General features: G+C 46.1%; 1 protein-coding gene across 1 annotated transcript in view; it reads left to right on the top strand.

Moving 5' to 3' along the window:
* KCNK17 (potassium two pore domain channel subfamily K member 17) overlaps nucleotides 1-13,315 on the top strand; it is a 28,791-nt gene that overhangs the window by 1,102 nt on the left and 14,374 nt on the right. The window contains exon 2 of the mRNA XM_038761469.1: nucleotides 2,771-2,885. Coding sequence (XP_038617397.1) covers nucleotides 2,771-2,885 — 115 coding nt within the window. The remainder of the gene's footprint in view (nucleotides 1-2,770; nucleotides 2,886-13,315) is intronic.

The following is a 13,315-nucleotide window of genomic DNA, read 5'->3' as shown; positions in this document are numbered from 1 at the left end:
CCCTGATTGCCTTGTATCCTCCCCAGCGCTTAGAACAGTGCTTTGTACATAGTAAGTGCTTAACAAATGCCATTATTATTATTATTCTCTGTGCCTCAGCTACCTCATCTGTAAAATGGGGATGAAGACTGTGAGCCCCCCGTGGGACAACCTGAACACCTTGTAACCTCCCCAGTGCTTAGAACAGTGCTTTGCACATAGTAAGCGCTTAATAAATGCTATTATTATTATTTACAAATACCATTTTTAAAAAATGCAGATAAGCTGGAGGAGCATGTGTGTGGTGAGCCTGATGTGGGACAGAGATTGATTTTTCTTGTGTAACAGGATTAAACAGTGTCTGTGGCTCAGTGGAAAAGAGCATGGGCTTTGGAGTCAGAGGTCATGAGTTCAAATCCCAGCTCTGCCAATTGTCAGCTGTGTGACTTTGGGCAGGTCACTTGGCTTCTCTGTGCCTCAGTTACCTCATCTGTAAAATAAGGATTAAGACTGTGAGCCCCCCGTGGGACAACCTGATCACCTTGTAACCTCCCCAGCGCTTAGAACAGTGCTTTGCACATAGTAAGCGCTTAATAAATGTGATTTAAAAAAAATATTTCCTTAACATACGATGCAATTATTATGATGATAATGTGTGTGTCTCTGTGACTGCCTTCTAGACTGTGAGCCCACTGTTGGGTAGGGACCGTCTCTATATGTTGCCAACTTGTACTTCCCAAGAGCTTAGTACAGTGCTCTGCACACAGTAAGCGCTCAATAAATACGATTGACTGATTGAGAAGCAGCATGCCTAGTGGAAAGATGTCAGGAGACCCGGGTTCTAGTCACAGCTTCGCCACTTGCTTGCTGTGTGACCGTAAACAAGTCTCTTGACTTCTCTGTGCTTTCGTCCCCTCATCCTGCAATGTAAAATGGGGATTCAATACCTGTTCTCCCTCCTCCTTAGGCGGTGAGCCCCATGTGGATCAGGGACTGAGTCTGGCCTGACGGTCTTGTGTCTACCCCATGTGGAAGCAGCGTGGCTTAGTGGAAAGAGCGTGGGCTTGGGAGTCAGAGGTCATGGGTTCAAATCCCAGCTCCGCCACTTGTCTGCTGTGTGACTTTGGGCAAGTCACTTAACTTCTCTGTCCCTCGGTAACCTCATCTGTAAAATGAGGATGAAGACTGTGAGCCCCCCGTGGGACAACCTGATCACCTTGTATCCCCCCCCCACAGTGCTTAGAACAGTGCTTTGCACATAGTAAGCACTTAATAAATGCCATTATTATTATTAAGTCACTTCTCTGTGCCTCAGTTACCTCATCTGTAAAATGGGGAGGAAGACTGTGAGCCCCACATGGGACAACCTAATCACCTTGTATCCCCCCCAGTACTTAGAACAGTGCTTTGCACATAATAAGCGCTTAATAAATGCCATTATTATTATTATTATTGTCACAACTTGTGCCTCAGTTACCTCAGCTGTAAAATGGGGATAAAGACTGTGAGCCCCACGTGGGACAACCTGATCACCTTGTATCCTCCCCAGAGCTTAGAACAGTGCTTTGCACATAGTAAGCGCTTAACAAATGCCATCATTATAATTATTATTATAGTAAGCACTTAACAGATGTCACCCTTCTTGTTACGGTGGTATTTATGTGTGTGGAGTCTATCTGGAGAAACGGTGTGGTGTAGTGGATAGAGCACGAACTTAGGAGTCAGAAGGACCTGGGTTCTAATCCTGGCTCCTGCACTTGTCTGCTGTGTGACCTCGAGCAAGTCATTGCACTTCTCTGGACCTCAGTTAAAAAGGGATTAAGAGTGTGAGCCCCACGTGGGATGGGGACTGTGTCCAACCTAATTAACTTGTATCTACCCCGGCATTTAGAACAGTGTTTGACACATAGTAAGCGCTTAATGAGTACCATAATTATGATTATAATTACCTATTTGTATAAGTGCATGTGGATTGTCCTGATTATAGAACAGTGCTTGGCACATAGTAAGCGCTTAACAAACACCATCACTATTATTATAGAAAGAGACGACTGTGGCTCTGCTATGACACCAGTTTCTGAGATTGGGGGTGCATGTCATCAACTGGGAAAAGGTCAGTGTTGAGTTCCCATTAAGCTCCATACTTTACCAAGGCCACACTACCCCGAGACAAATTCTGTGTTTTGTTTGTTTTTTAATGGTATTTGGTAAGCGCTTACTGTGTGCTTGTCACTGTACTAAACTGCACACGGTAAGTGCTCAGTAAATACAACTGACTGGGTTTCTCAGGGAATTGAGGCCCTGGAGAAGCAGCGTGGCTCAGTGGAAAGAACACCGGCTTGGGAGTCAGAGGTCATGGGTTCGTATCCCGCCTCCGCCACTTGTCAGCTGTGTGACCTTGGGCAAGTCACTTCACTTCTCTGGGCCCCAGTTCCCTCATCTGTAAAATGGGGATGAAGACTGTGAGCCCCCCATGGGACAACCTCATTCACCTTGTACCCCCCCAGCGCTTAGAACAGTGCTTGTCACATAGTAAGCGCTTAATAAATGCCATCATTATTGTTATTATTATTATTATTTTGTTGGAATTATGCAGTTTAGGGTCACCCCAAGCTAAGCTCAACAGAGTCATCTGTCTTCCCTCTGCATCGGGATAAATAGTGACCATCCTCGGGGGCATACAGGACAGGGGAGCTTGGTGGTCATTGGCGGGGGTGACCAAGGTGTCCCAGCCCGGTTGGCACCAAGATGCCCTGAGCGTCACTAAGCGGGCTATGGTCTATTCCTGCAGGGTATCGTCCGGGCTTACAAGAGCGGCATCATCCTGCAAGGCAACAAAACCAACATGGGTCGCTGGGAACTGGTCGGCTCCTTCTTCTTCTCTGTCTCCACCATCACCACCATCGGTAAAAATAATAAAAACAGTATTTGTTAATAGAAATAAGAATTGTGATGTTTGTTAAGCGCTTACTATGTGCCAGGCACTGTACTAAGCCCTGGGGTGGATACAAGGTAATGGGGTTGGACGCAGTCGCTGTCCCACACAGGACTCCCAGTTTTAATCCCCATTTTACAGATGAGGGAAGTGAAGCCCAGAGAAATGAAGTAAGATGCCCAAAGTCACACAGCAGGCATGTTACAGAGCCAGGATTAGAACGCAGGTCCTCTGATTCCCATATACAGGCTCTTTCCATTAGGCCATGCTGCTCCTCTAGAAGAATTTCATTAAGGGAAGCAGGAAGAAAAAAGGAGAGGAAGGGAGGAGAGAAGGAAGAGGACTGTGTGGTGCCTAGCAGGGAGATATTTTCTGGTCCTGCCTGATAAATGTCCTCTCCCTCAGGTTTCGAGTCTAAATTTATTCTGACTTTCCCCCAAAACATTGTTTGCATGCCGTAGCCAAAGATACAGCTCAGGAATTTAATCATCGAGGCAAAAAGGTGTTGTGTGTTTTGTGCATAGTCTATCATTTCCTTTTAAGCCACTGGATTTAGGGTAATCCAGACAGGAAGGGACAAGGACCAACCCTCCAGCCCCCCAGGCTCTTCAAAAGGTAGACAGAAGCTCCCTGATCCTGAGGTATGTCCCGATTGTTTCTGCTGTAGTTCCACCCCTGAATTTCTACAAAACTGTTGCTGGTATGTACTTCCAATTTGTTCCCTTAATCATGCAAACAGACACCAGAGCTGGTAGATTAAGCCTTTTGGCAGTTCTAGTATATACAGTCTCTTGTAACTATTTTTATGGTATTTGTTAAGACACTTTCTATGTTGTGCCAGGTACCAGCAGGGAAAGACACAATAAACAAGCTGATCCCAGTCCCTGTCCCACATGGGGCTCACTGTCTTAATCACCAGGTAACTGAGGCCCAGAGAAGTCAAGCAACTTGACCAAAGTCACGCAGCAGACGAGTGGCAGAGCTGGGATCTGGGATCCAGGTCCTGCTGACTTCCAAGCCCATGTTTTATCCATGCTGTTTCCTCATTTGATCCTTAAGCTAAAGTTAACTCCATCAGGATTCTATCCGCTGTTGGAAGCGGTCAAGACCCTTTGGAAACTAGTCTTCCGAAGTTTTCATTCATTCAATCATATTTATTGAGCCCCTTCCTTCCTCTCCCCTTCGTCCCCCTCTCCATCCCCCCCATCTTACCTCCTTCCCTTCCCCACAGCACCTGTATATATGTTTGTACATATTTATTACTTTATTTTATTTGTACATATCTATTCTATTTATTTTATTTTGTTAGTATGTTTGGTTTTGTTCTCTGTCTCCCCATTTTAGACTGTGAGCCCACTGTTGGGTAGGGACTGTCTCTATATGTTGCCAATTTGTACTTCCCAAGCGCTTAGTACAGTGCTCTGCACATAGTAAGCGCTCAATAAATACGATTGATGATGATGATGATTGAGTGCTTACTGTGTGCAGAGCACTGTACTAAGCGCTTGGGAAGTACAATTTGGCAACATATAGAGACGGTCCCTACTCAACAATGGGCTCATAGTCTAGAAGCAGGAGACAGTCAACAAAAAATGTGGACAGGTGTCAAGTCATCAGAACAAATAGAATGAAAGCTAAATTCATTCATTCAATTGTATTTATTGAGCACTTACTGTGTGCAGAGCACTGTACTAAGCGCTTGGGAAGTACATGTTGGCAACATATAGAGATGGTCCCTACCCAATAATGGTCTGTATACCTATATATATGTTTGTATTTATTACTCTATTTTATTTGTACATATTCTATTTATTTTATTTTGTTAATATGTTTTGTTTTGTTCTCTGTCTCCCCCTTCTAGACTGTGAGCCCACTGTTGGGTAGGGACTGTCTCTATATGTTGCCAACTCGTACTTCCCAAGTGCTTAGTACAGTGCTCTGTACACAGTAAGCGCTCAATAAATATGATTGAATGAATGGGCTCACAGTCTAGAAGGGGGAGACAGACAACAAAACATGTGGACAGGTGTCAAGTCGTCAGAACAAATAAAATTAAAGCTAAATTCATTCAATCATATTTATTGAGCGCTTACTGTGTGCAGAGCACTGTACTAAGCGCTTGGGAAGTACAAGTTGGCAACATATAGAGATGGTCCCTACCCAACAGCGGGCTCACAGTCTATAAGGCTAAATGCACATCGTTAACAAAATAAATAGAATAGTAAATATGTACAAGTAAAATAAATAGAGTAATCTGTACAAACATATATACGGGTGCTGTGGGGAGGGGAAGGAGGTAGGGCTGGGAGGATGGGGAGGAAGAGAGGAAAAGGGGGGCTCAGTCTGAGAAGGCCTCTTGGAGGAGGTGAGCTCTCAGTAGGGCCTTGAAGGGAGGAAGAGAGCTAGCTTGGCGGATGTGCGGAGGGAAGGCATTTCAGGCCAGGGGGAGGACGTGGGCCAGGGGTTCATGGTGGGACAGGCGAGAACGAGGTACACACACACAGCATTTGATCAACACCATTGGCTCTCTGTCCTATCATGAGGTGGGTTTGAGCAAACCCCAGATTTTTACATTTTTACATATCAACCATTGCCTACCATCAAACCAACCCAGCCCTTGTTTTCTCCTGCTTTCACACCGACCCAGCCCCTGTTTTCTCCTAAACAATGGCCTCTTCACCCTCAAGGACCCAAGGACCTTCACACCATTCAACCATCTCCTCAGGGTATCACCGGATGAAGTAGTTCTTGCTGTAGATCACCTCCCGACCCTTCAATCCCTTTGCTCCAGTGAACCCACACCTAAAACGTCAACCAGGTGCAGCCTGAGGAACCCCAGCTTCATCAGGGGGAAGCTCCCCTTCATCCTTGGCCTGCTCCTGGCCCAATTGCTATTCCCTGACACTTGCCTCTCCCCAGAGGTCAAGGTCTCTCCTGCTGCTCTCTCCAGAGGGGGCCTCTCCACTCTCCCAGACTCACTGGGAAAGGAGGAGCTTCCTTCTCCTGCCCCAGTGCAGCCTTCACACCATCCCACCTCCCCCTTCCTTTTCTTTTCCTTTGAAGCCCATACTACGAACCTCTACCACCCTCTCCAGATTCTAGCTACAGCTCCCTAGGCTCCCCCTCCAAAGTTTTTAACCATTTTGACCCCTTTCTTTCATTCCTTCTCTCTTTCTCCATTCCTAAACTGATCCTTGGGGACCTCGATATCCACACAGATGTTCCTGTCAACCCTTCCGCTACCTGCTTTCTATTACTCCTCAACTCCACCGACCCCCTGCTCCACCCCACGTCACCCACTCACCAATTTAGACACATATTCGATATCATCAGAGAGCTAGCCCTCTTCCTCCCTTCAAGGACCTACTGAGAGCTCAACTCCTCCAGACTGAGCCCCCTCCTTCCTCTCCCCCTCTCCATCCCCACCTCCTTACCTCCCTCCCTTCCCCACCACACCTGTATATATGTATATATGTTTGTATATATTTATTACTCTATTTTACTTGTACATATCTATTCTATTTATTTTATTTTGTTATTTTGTTTTGTTCTCTGTCTCCCCCTTCTAGACTGAGCCCACTGTTGGGTAGGGACCGTCTCTATATGCTGCCAACTTGTACTTCCCAAGCGCTTAGTACAGTGCTCTGCACACAGTAAGCGCTCAATAAATACAATTCATTGATTGATCATCTCTAGCCATTGTACAATCTCTACCGCCATCTACTCTGAAGTCCCTCTATCCAATCACAACCACCTCAACCTGCCTTCTCTCCCAAACACCTCCTCCCTTCAAATCTGTGCTCTTCCCCCACAGAGACCTCTGATGTGCCCAGGGCTTAGAACGGTGCTTCGCACATAGTAAGCGCTTAACAAATGCCATTATTATTATTATTATTATTATGTGCTGACCCCTTCCAAATTTCTCAAGTCATCATGACTCACTTAGCTTCCATCCCCAAACTACCTTCCCTTGATGACCAAACTGACGCTCTCAACATCACCATCTCTCTGAGGGAGGTGATCCAGGGCTGGGGGTCAGTGGTACAAGAGTCTGGGCTTTGGAGTCAGAGGTCATGGGTTCAAATCCTGATTCTGCCAATTGTCAGCTGTGTGACTTTGGACAAGTCACTTCACTCCTCTGTGCCTCAGTTCCCTCATCTGTAAAATGGGGATTAAGACTGTGAGCCCCACGTGGGACAACCTGATCACCTTGTAGCCCCCCAGTCCTAACTCCTTCCCCTCCCCACAGCACCTGTGTATATGTTTGTACAGATGACTCTATTTATTTTACTTGTACATATTTACTATTCTATTTATTTTGTTAATGATGTGCATTTAGCCTTCTAGACTGTGAGCCCGCTGTTGGGTAGGGACCGTCTCTAAATGTTGCCAACTTGTACTTCCCAAGCACTTAGTACAGTGCTCTGCACACAGTAAGCTGGAAGAAATCTAGATATCAGGCCGACTCTTTCACCCCTCCCAGGCCCACAGCAGTTATGTCCGTATCTGTAATTTATTTATTTATATTAATGTCTGTCTGCCCCTCTAGACTGTAATTCCTTCTAGACTGTGAGCCCACTGTTGGGTAGGGACCGTCTCTATATGTTGCCAACTTGTACTTCCCAAGCGCTTAGTACAGTGCTCTGCACACAGTAAGCGCTCAATAAATACGATTGAGTGAATGACTAAGCTTGTTGTGGGCAGGGAATCTGTGTACTGTTACGTTGTACTCCCAAGTGCTTAGTACAGTGCTCTGCACACAGTAAGCGCTCAATAAATACGATTGATTGTATTCTCCTGCATGTACAGTGTACATGTACACTGTACAGTACATGTACAGTGCTCAGTAAATATGGTTGAATGAATTAATGAACAGTAGGTGCTCAATCAATCAATTGTATTGAGTGCTTATTGTGTGCAGAGCACTGTACTAAGTGCTTGGGAAGTACAAGTTGGCAACATATAGAGACAGTCCCTACCCAACAGTGGGCTCACAGTCTGGAAGGGGAAGACAGAACAAAACCAAACATATTAACAAAATAAAATGAATAGAATAGATATGTACAAGTAAAATAGAGTAATAAATATGTACATACATATATACAGGTGCTGTGGGGAAGGGAAGGAGGTAAGACGGGGAAATGGAAAGGGGGAGGAGGGGGAGAGGAAGGAGGGGGCTCAGTCTGGGAAGGCCTCCTGAAGGAGGTGAGCTCTCAGTAGGGCCTTGAAGGAAGGAAGAGAGCTAGCTTGGCAGATGGGCAGAGGGAGGGCATTCCAGGCCCGGGGGATGATGTGGGCCGGGGGTCGATGGCGGGACAGACGAGAACAAGGCCTGGTGAGGAGATTAGCGGCAGAGGAGCGGAGGGTGCGGGGTGGGCTGTAGAAGGAGAGAAGGGAGGTGAGGTAGGAGGGGGTGAGGGGATGAACAGCCTTGAAGCCCAGGGTGAGGAGTTTCTGCCTGATGCACAGATTGATTGGTAGCCACTGGAGCTTTTGATTTTTAATAAATGCCACTGATTAATTGATTCATATAGCAGGAAAGGATTCTGTCAAAGAGCCCTTCCTCAACCCTCTCCGGCTTCTCTCTGCCTTTCGCCTCAGAAAGAATCTCGCCCTTCCCACCCCCTGGGTTGTGGGGAGCCCAAGGGACAAGTCCTGGAAACAGGGGAGAGGATGGGGCTTGTTCTGTTGAAGCAGAGGCCTCTGGGTGACTTTGAGATGGGGATTGTGCTTGGTGGGGGAAGAAGAGACGGGAAGGGAAGCAGAACGTTCAGCCCAGCACAAAACTGGGGCTACTCCAAGGTTGTCCAGGACCCCAGAAAGTCGGGGAGACTGTGGGTTCTCCCCAAATCCCTTAGAAGTGTGGCTCCGGTACCTGACGTAGCTTCTGGAGACCGCCAGATGGCAGCACGGGACCGCTCGGGACTCCTTTTTCATGTTATCTAATAATCAATCAATCAATCCTATTTATTGAGCGCTTACTGTGTGCAGAGCACTGTACTAAGCGCTTGGGAAGTCCAAGTTGGCAACATATAGAGACGGTCCCTACCCAACTTCTTAAGCACTTACTATGTGCAAAGCACTGTTCTAAGCGCTGGGGAGGTTACAGGTTGTCCCACAGGGGGCTCACAGTCTCCATCCCCATTTTACAGCTGAGGGAACTGAGGCCCAGAGAAGTTGAGTGACTTTCCCGAAGTCGCACAGCTGACAGTTGGCAGAGCTGGGATTTGAACCCATGACCTCTGACTCCAAAGCCCGGGCTCTTTCCACTGAGCCACGCTGCTTCTCCATTTGTTAAGCACTTATTAATAATAATTGTGGTATTTGTTCATTCAATCGTATTTATTGAGCGCTTACTGTGTGCAGAGCACTGTACTACTACTAATAATAATGACGGCATTTGTTAAGCGCTTACTATGTGCAGAGCACTGTTCTAAGCGCTGGGGGGAGATACAAGGTGATCAGGTTGTCCCACGTGGGGCTCACACTCTTAATCCCCATTTTACAGATGAGGGAACTGAGGCTCAGAGAAGTTAAGTGACTTGTCCAAGGTCACACAGCAGACATGTGGCGGAGCTGGGATTCGAACCCATGACCTCTGGCTCCAAAGCTCTTTCCACTGAGCCACGCTACTTCCCCCCGAAGCGCTTGGGATGTACAAGTTGGCAACATATAGAGACGGTCCCTACCCAACAACGGGCTCACAGTCTAGAAGGGGGAGTGGAAAGAACACATAGATAGGCTATAATAATTAGGGTCCTTGTTAATTCCTTACTATGTGCCCCGGCACTGTACTAAGCGCCCGGGTGGCTACAAGCAAATCATCCCCAGTTTATAGGTGAAGTAACTGAGGCACAGAGAATAATAATAATAATGTTGGTATTTGTTCAGCGCTTACTATGTGCCAAGCACTGTTCTAAGCGCTGGGGGGATACAAGGTAATCAAAGTTGTCCCACGTGAGGCTCACAGCAGCGTGGCTCAGTGGAAAAGAGCCCGGGCTTTGGAGTCAGAGGTCATGGGTTCAAGTCCTGGCTCTGCCACTTGTCAGCTGTGTGACTTTGGGCAAGTCACTTCACTTCTCTGGGCCTCAGTTCCCTCATCTGTGAAATGGGTATGAAGACTGTGAGCCCCCCCGTGGGACAACCTGATCAGCTTGTAACCTCCCCAGCGCTTAGAACAGTGCTTTGCACATAGTAAGTGCTTAATAAATGCCATCATTATTATTATTATTATTATTATTCATCCTCATTTTAGAAATGAGGAAACTGAGGCATGGAGAAGTGAATTGTCTTGCCCAAGGCTGCACAGCAGACAAGTGGCAGAGCTGGGATTAGAGCCCATGACCTTCTTACTTCCAGTCCTGTACTCTATATATTATGCCATGCCTGTAAAGCACTTACTATGTGCCAGGCACTGTACTAAGCGCCGGGGCAATTACAAGCAAATCAGGTTGGACACAGTCCCTGTCACAAGTGGGGTTCATTGTCTTAATCCCCACATTTCATCATCATCATCAATCGTATTTATTGAGCGCTTACTGTGTGCAGAGCACTGCACTAAGCGCTTGGGAAATACAAGTTGGCAACATATAGAGACAGTCCCTACCCAACAGTGGGCTCACAGTCTAAAAGGGGGAGAAATATTTCATATTTCAAATCATATTTCAGATGAGGTAGTATTTATTGAGCATTTGCTATGTGCAGAGCACTCTACTAAGTGCTTGGGAGTCAGTCAATTGTACTTAAGTGCTTACTGTGGGCAGAACACTGTACTAAGCACTTAGGAGAGTACCGTATAACAATACAAGAGACACATTCCCTGCCCACAAAAAGTTTACAGTCTAGACGGGGAAACCTATTAATATTTTGTTATCTGTCTCCCCTTTCTAGACTGTGAGCCCGTTGTTGGGTAGGGACCGTCTCTATATGTTGCCAACTTTTACTTCCCAAGCGCTTAGTGCAGTGCTCTGCACACAGTAAGCGCTCAATAAATACGATTGAATGAATGAATATAAATAAATGACAGGTATGGACATAAGTGCGGGGCTGGGGGGAGGGGGTGATGAATAAAGGGAGCAAGTCGGGATGACACAAAAGGGAGTGAGAGAAGGGGAAAGGAGGGCTTAGTCAGGGAAGGCCTCTTGGAGGAGATGGGCCTTCAATTAAGCTTCTAAAGGTGGGTGAATAATTGCTGTCCACCAAACCCCAGGATGACAGGGGACGGGAACCCCCAGGGAAGTTGGGAGGCGGTAGGTTCAAGACAAACAAGGAAAATCACTTTCCCCCAGATCACTGAACATATAGACTTTGATCGTCTCTCCAGAGGGCAAGGAGGGAGTGACACCAGAGCAAAAAGATTTCAGCCGCTGAAAAGTAAGTTCATGAGTTCCCTATTTTATTATAACTTTCCCTGTGCCTGGTGGGGGTGGTTTTATCATCCACCAGGCGCTAGAGATGTGATTGAAGGGAGATTTTAGAGAGCAGACTGACCGGTGGGAGAGAGTCACTATAGTAATATAATAATAGTGGCATTTATTAAGCGCTTACTATGTGCAAAGCACTGTTCTAAGCGCTGGGGGGATACAAGGTGATGAGGTTGTCCCACATGGGACTCACAGTCTTCATCCCCATTTCACAGATGAGGGAACTGAGGCCTAGAGAAGTGAAGTGACCTGCCCAAAGTCACACAGCTGACAAGTGGCAGAGCCGGGATTTGAACCCATGACCTCTGACTCCAAAGCCCGTGCTCTTTCCCACTGAGCCACGCAGCTTCTCTATAGTAGCAGCAAGCAACGTGGTCTGTTGGAAAGATCCCCTTCCTGGGAGTCAGAGGACCTGGGTTCTAATCCGGACTCTGCCACTCATCTGCTGCGTGACCTTGAGCAAGTCACTTCACTTCTCTGTGTCTCAAATTCGTCTTCTGTGAAATAATAATGATGGGATTTGTTAAGCACCATTCTGAATGATGGGATTCAACATCCATCTCCCTCCCACTTAGGCTGTGAGACCCATGTGGAGCAGGGACTGTGTCTAATCTGATTACCTTGTCTCTTTCTTAGCATTTATCACAGTGCCCGGCACATAGTAAGTGCTCAACAAATACTATTATCATTATTATCATCATGCTCATCATTGTACTAGGAGCTTGGAAAATTCAAAACCAACAAGGGACATGGTCATTCATTCATCCAGTCGTAATTATTGAGCTCTTATTGTGTTCAAAACACTGTACCACGCACTTGGGTGAGTAGAATACAACAATAAACAGGCACATTCCCTGTCCACAGTGAGCTCCCTGCTCCTGAAGCTCCTACTCTCTATTGCAGAAGACAGACATAAAATTTTTTGTAAATATTTATCCATAGAGTAATCAAAATGAGTATTTGAATGAACATACGTAAACATGATAAATGCGCCCAAAGTGGCTATAAATAAGCATAGGTGCTAGGGATGGTTGGTGGGTTTATGTGACTTGGGATCCTGGGAATTTATCTGGGAAAGCTTGTTGGAGTTTTAGGCGGGCTTTGAATTTTGGGAAAGCTGTGGTCTGTGGACTTTCTAATTATTTAGACTGTGAGCCCAGTGTGGGACAGGGACTGTGTCCCATCTGATTAACTTGCTTCTACCCAGCACTTTGACATATAATAATAATAATAATAATAATAATAATAATAATGGCATTTATTAAGTGCTTACTATATGCAAAGCACCGTTCTAAGCACTGGGGTGGTTACAAGGTGATCAGGTTGTCCCCCGGGGGGCTCACAGTCTTCATCCCCATTTTCCAGATGAGGTAACTGAGGCCCAGAGAAGGGAAGTGACTTACCCAAAGTCACACAGCTGACAATTGGTGGAACTGGGATTTGAACCCATGACTTCTGACTCCAAAGCCCATGCTCTTTCCACTGAGCCACTCTGCTTCTCTCGTTAGTGCTTAACAAGTATCATAATAATAATAATAATAATTTGGGGAAGGAGGGAGTTAGAATCAAGAGCAGTGGAGGTAGTGATAGCATTTATTAGGCATCTATTGTCTGCAAAGCCCCATATCTATTCTATTTATTTTATTTTGTTAGTATGTTTGGTTTTGTTCTCTGTCTCCCCCTTTTAGACTGTGAGCCCACTGTTGGGTAGGGACTGTCTCTATATGTTGCCAATTTGTACTTCCCAAGCGCTTAGTACAGTGCTCTGCACATAGTAAGCGCTCAATAAATACGATTGATGATGATGATACTGGATGCTAAGAGACAGATCTAAGAGACAGATCCCTGGCTCTTTAGAGAGCTATAATCTGAGGGTAAAGAAGGGAGATGGGACTGGGAGACAGATATGGTAGGAGAGATGAAACATAAAAAGCACTAAAACCACAGAAAAGTAAATGGCAAGAATCAAAACACAACC

This window comes from Tachyglossus aculeatus, chromosome 19 (genome assembly GCF_015852505.1).
Source record: "Tachyglossus aculeatus isolate mTacAcu1 chromosome 19, mTacAcu1.pri, whole genome shotgun sequence".
Lineage (NCBI taxonomy): Eukaryota > Metazoa > Chordata > Mammalia > Monotremata > Tachyglossidae > Tachyglossus > Tachyglossus aculeatus.
This window is presented reverse-complemented; position numbering and strand designations above follow the sequence as displayed.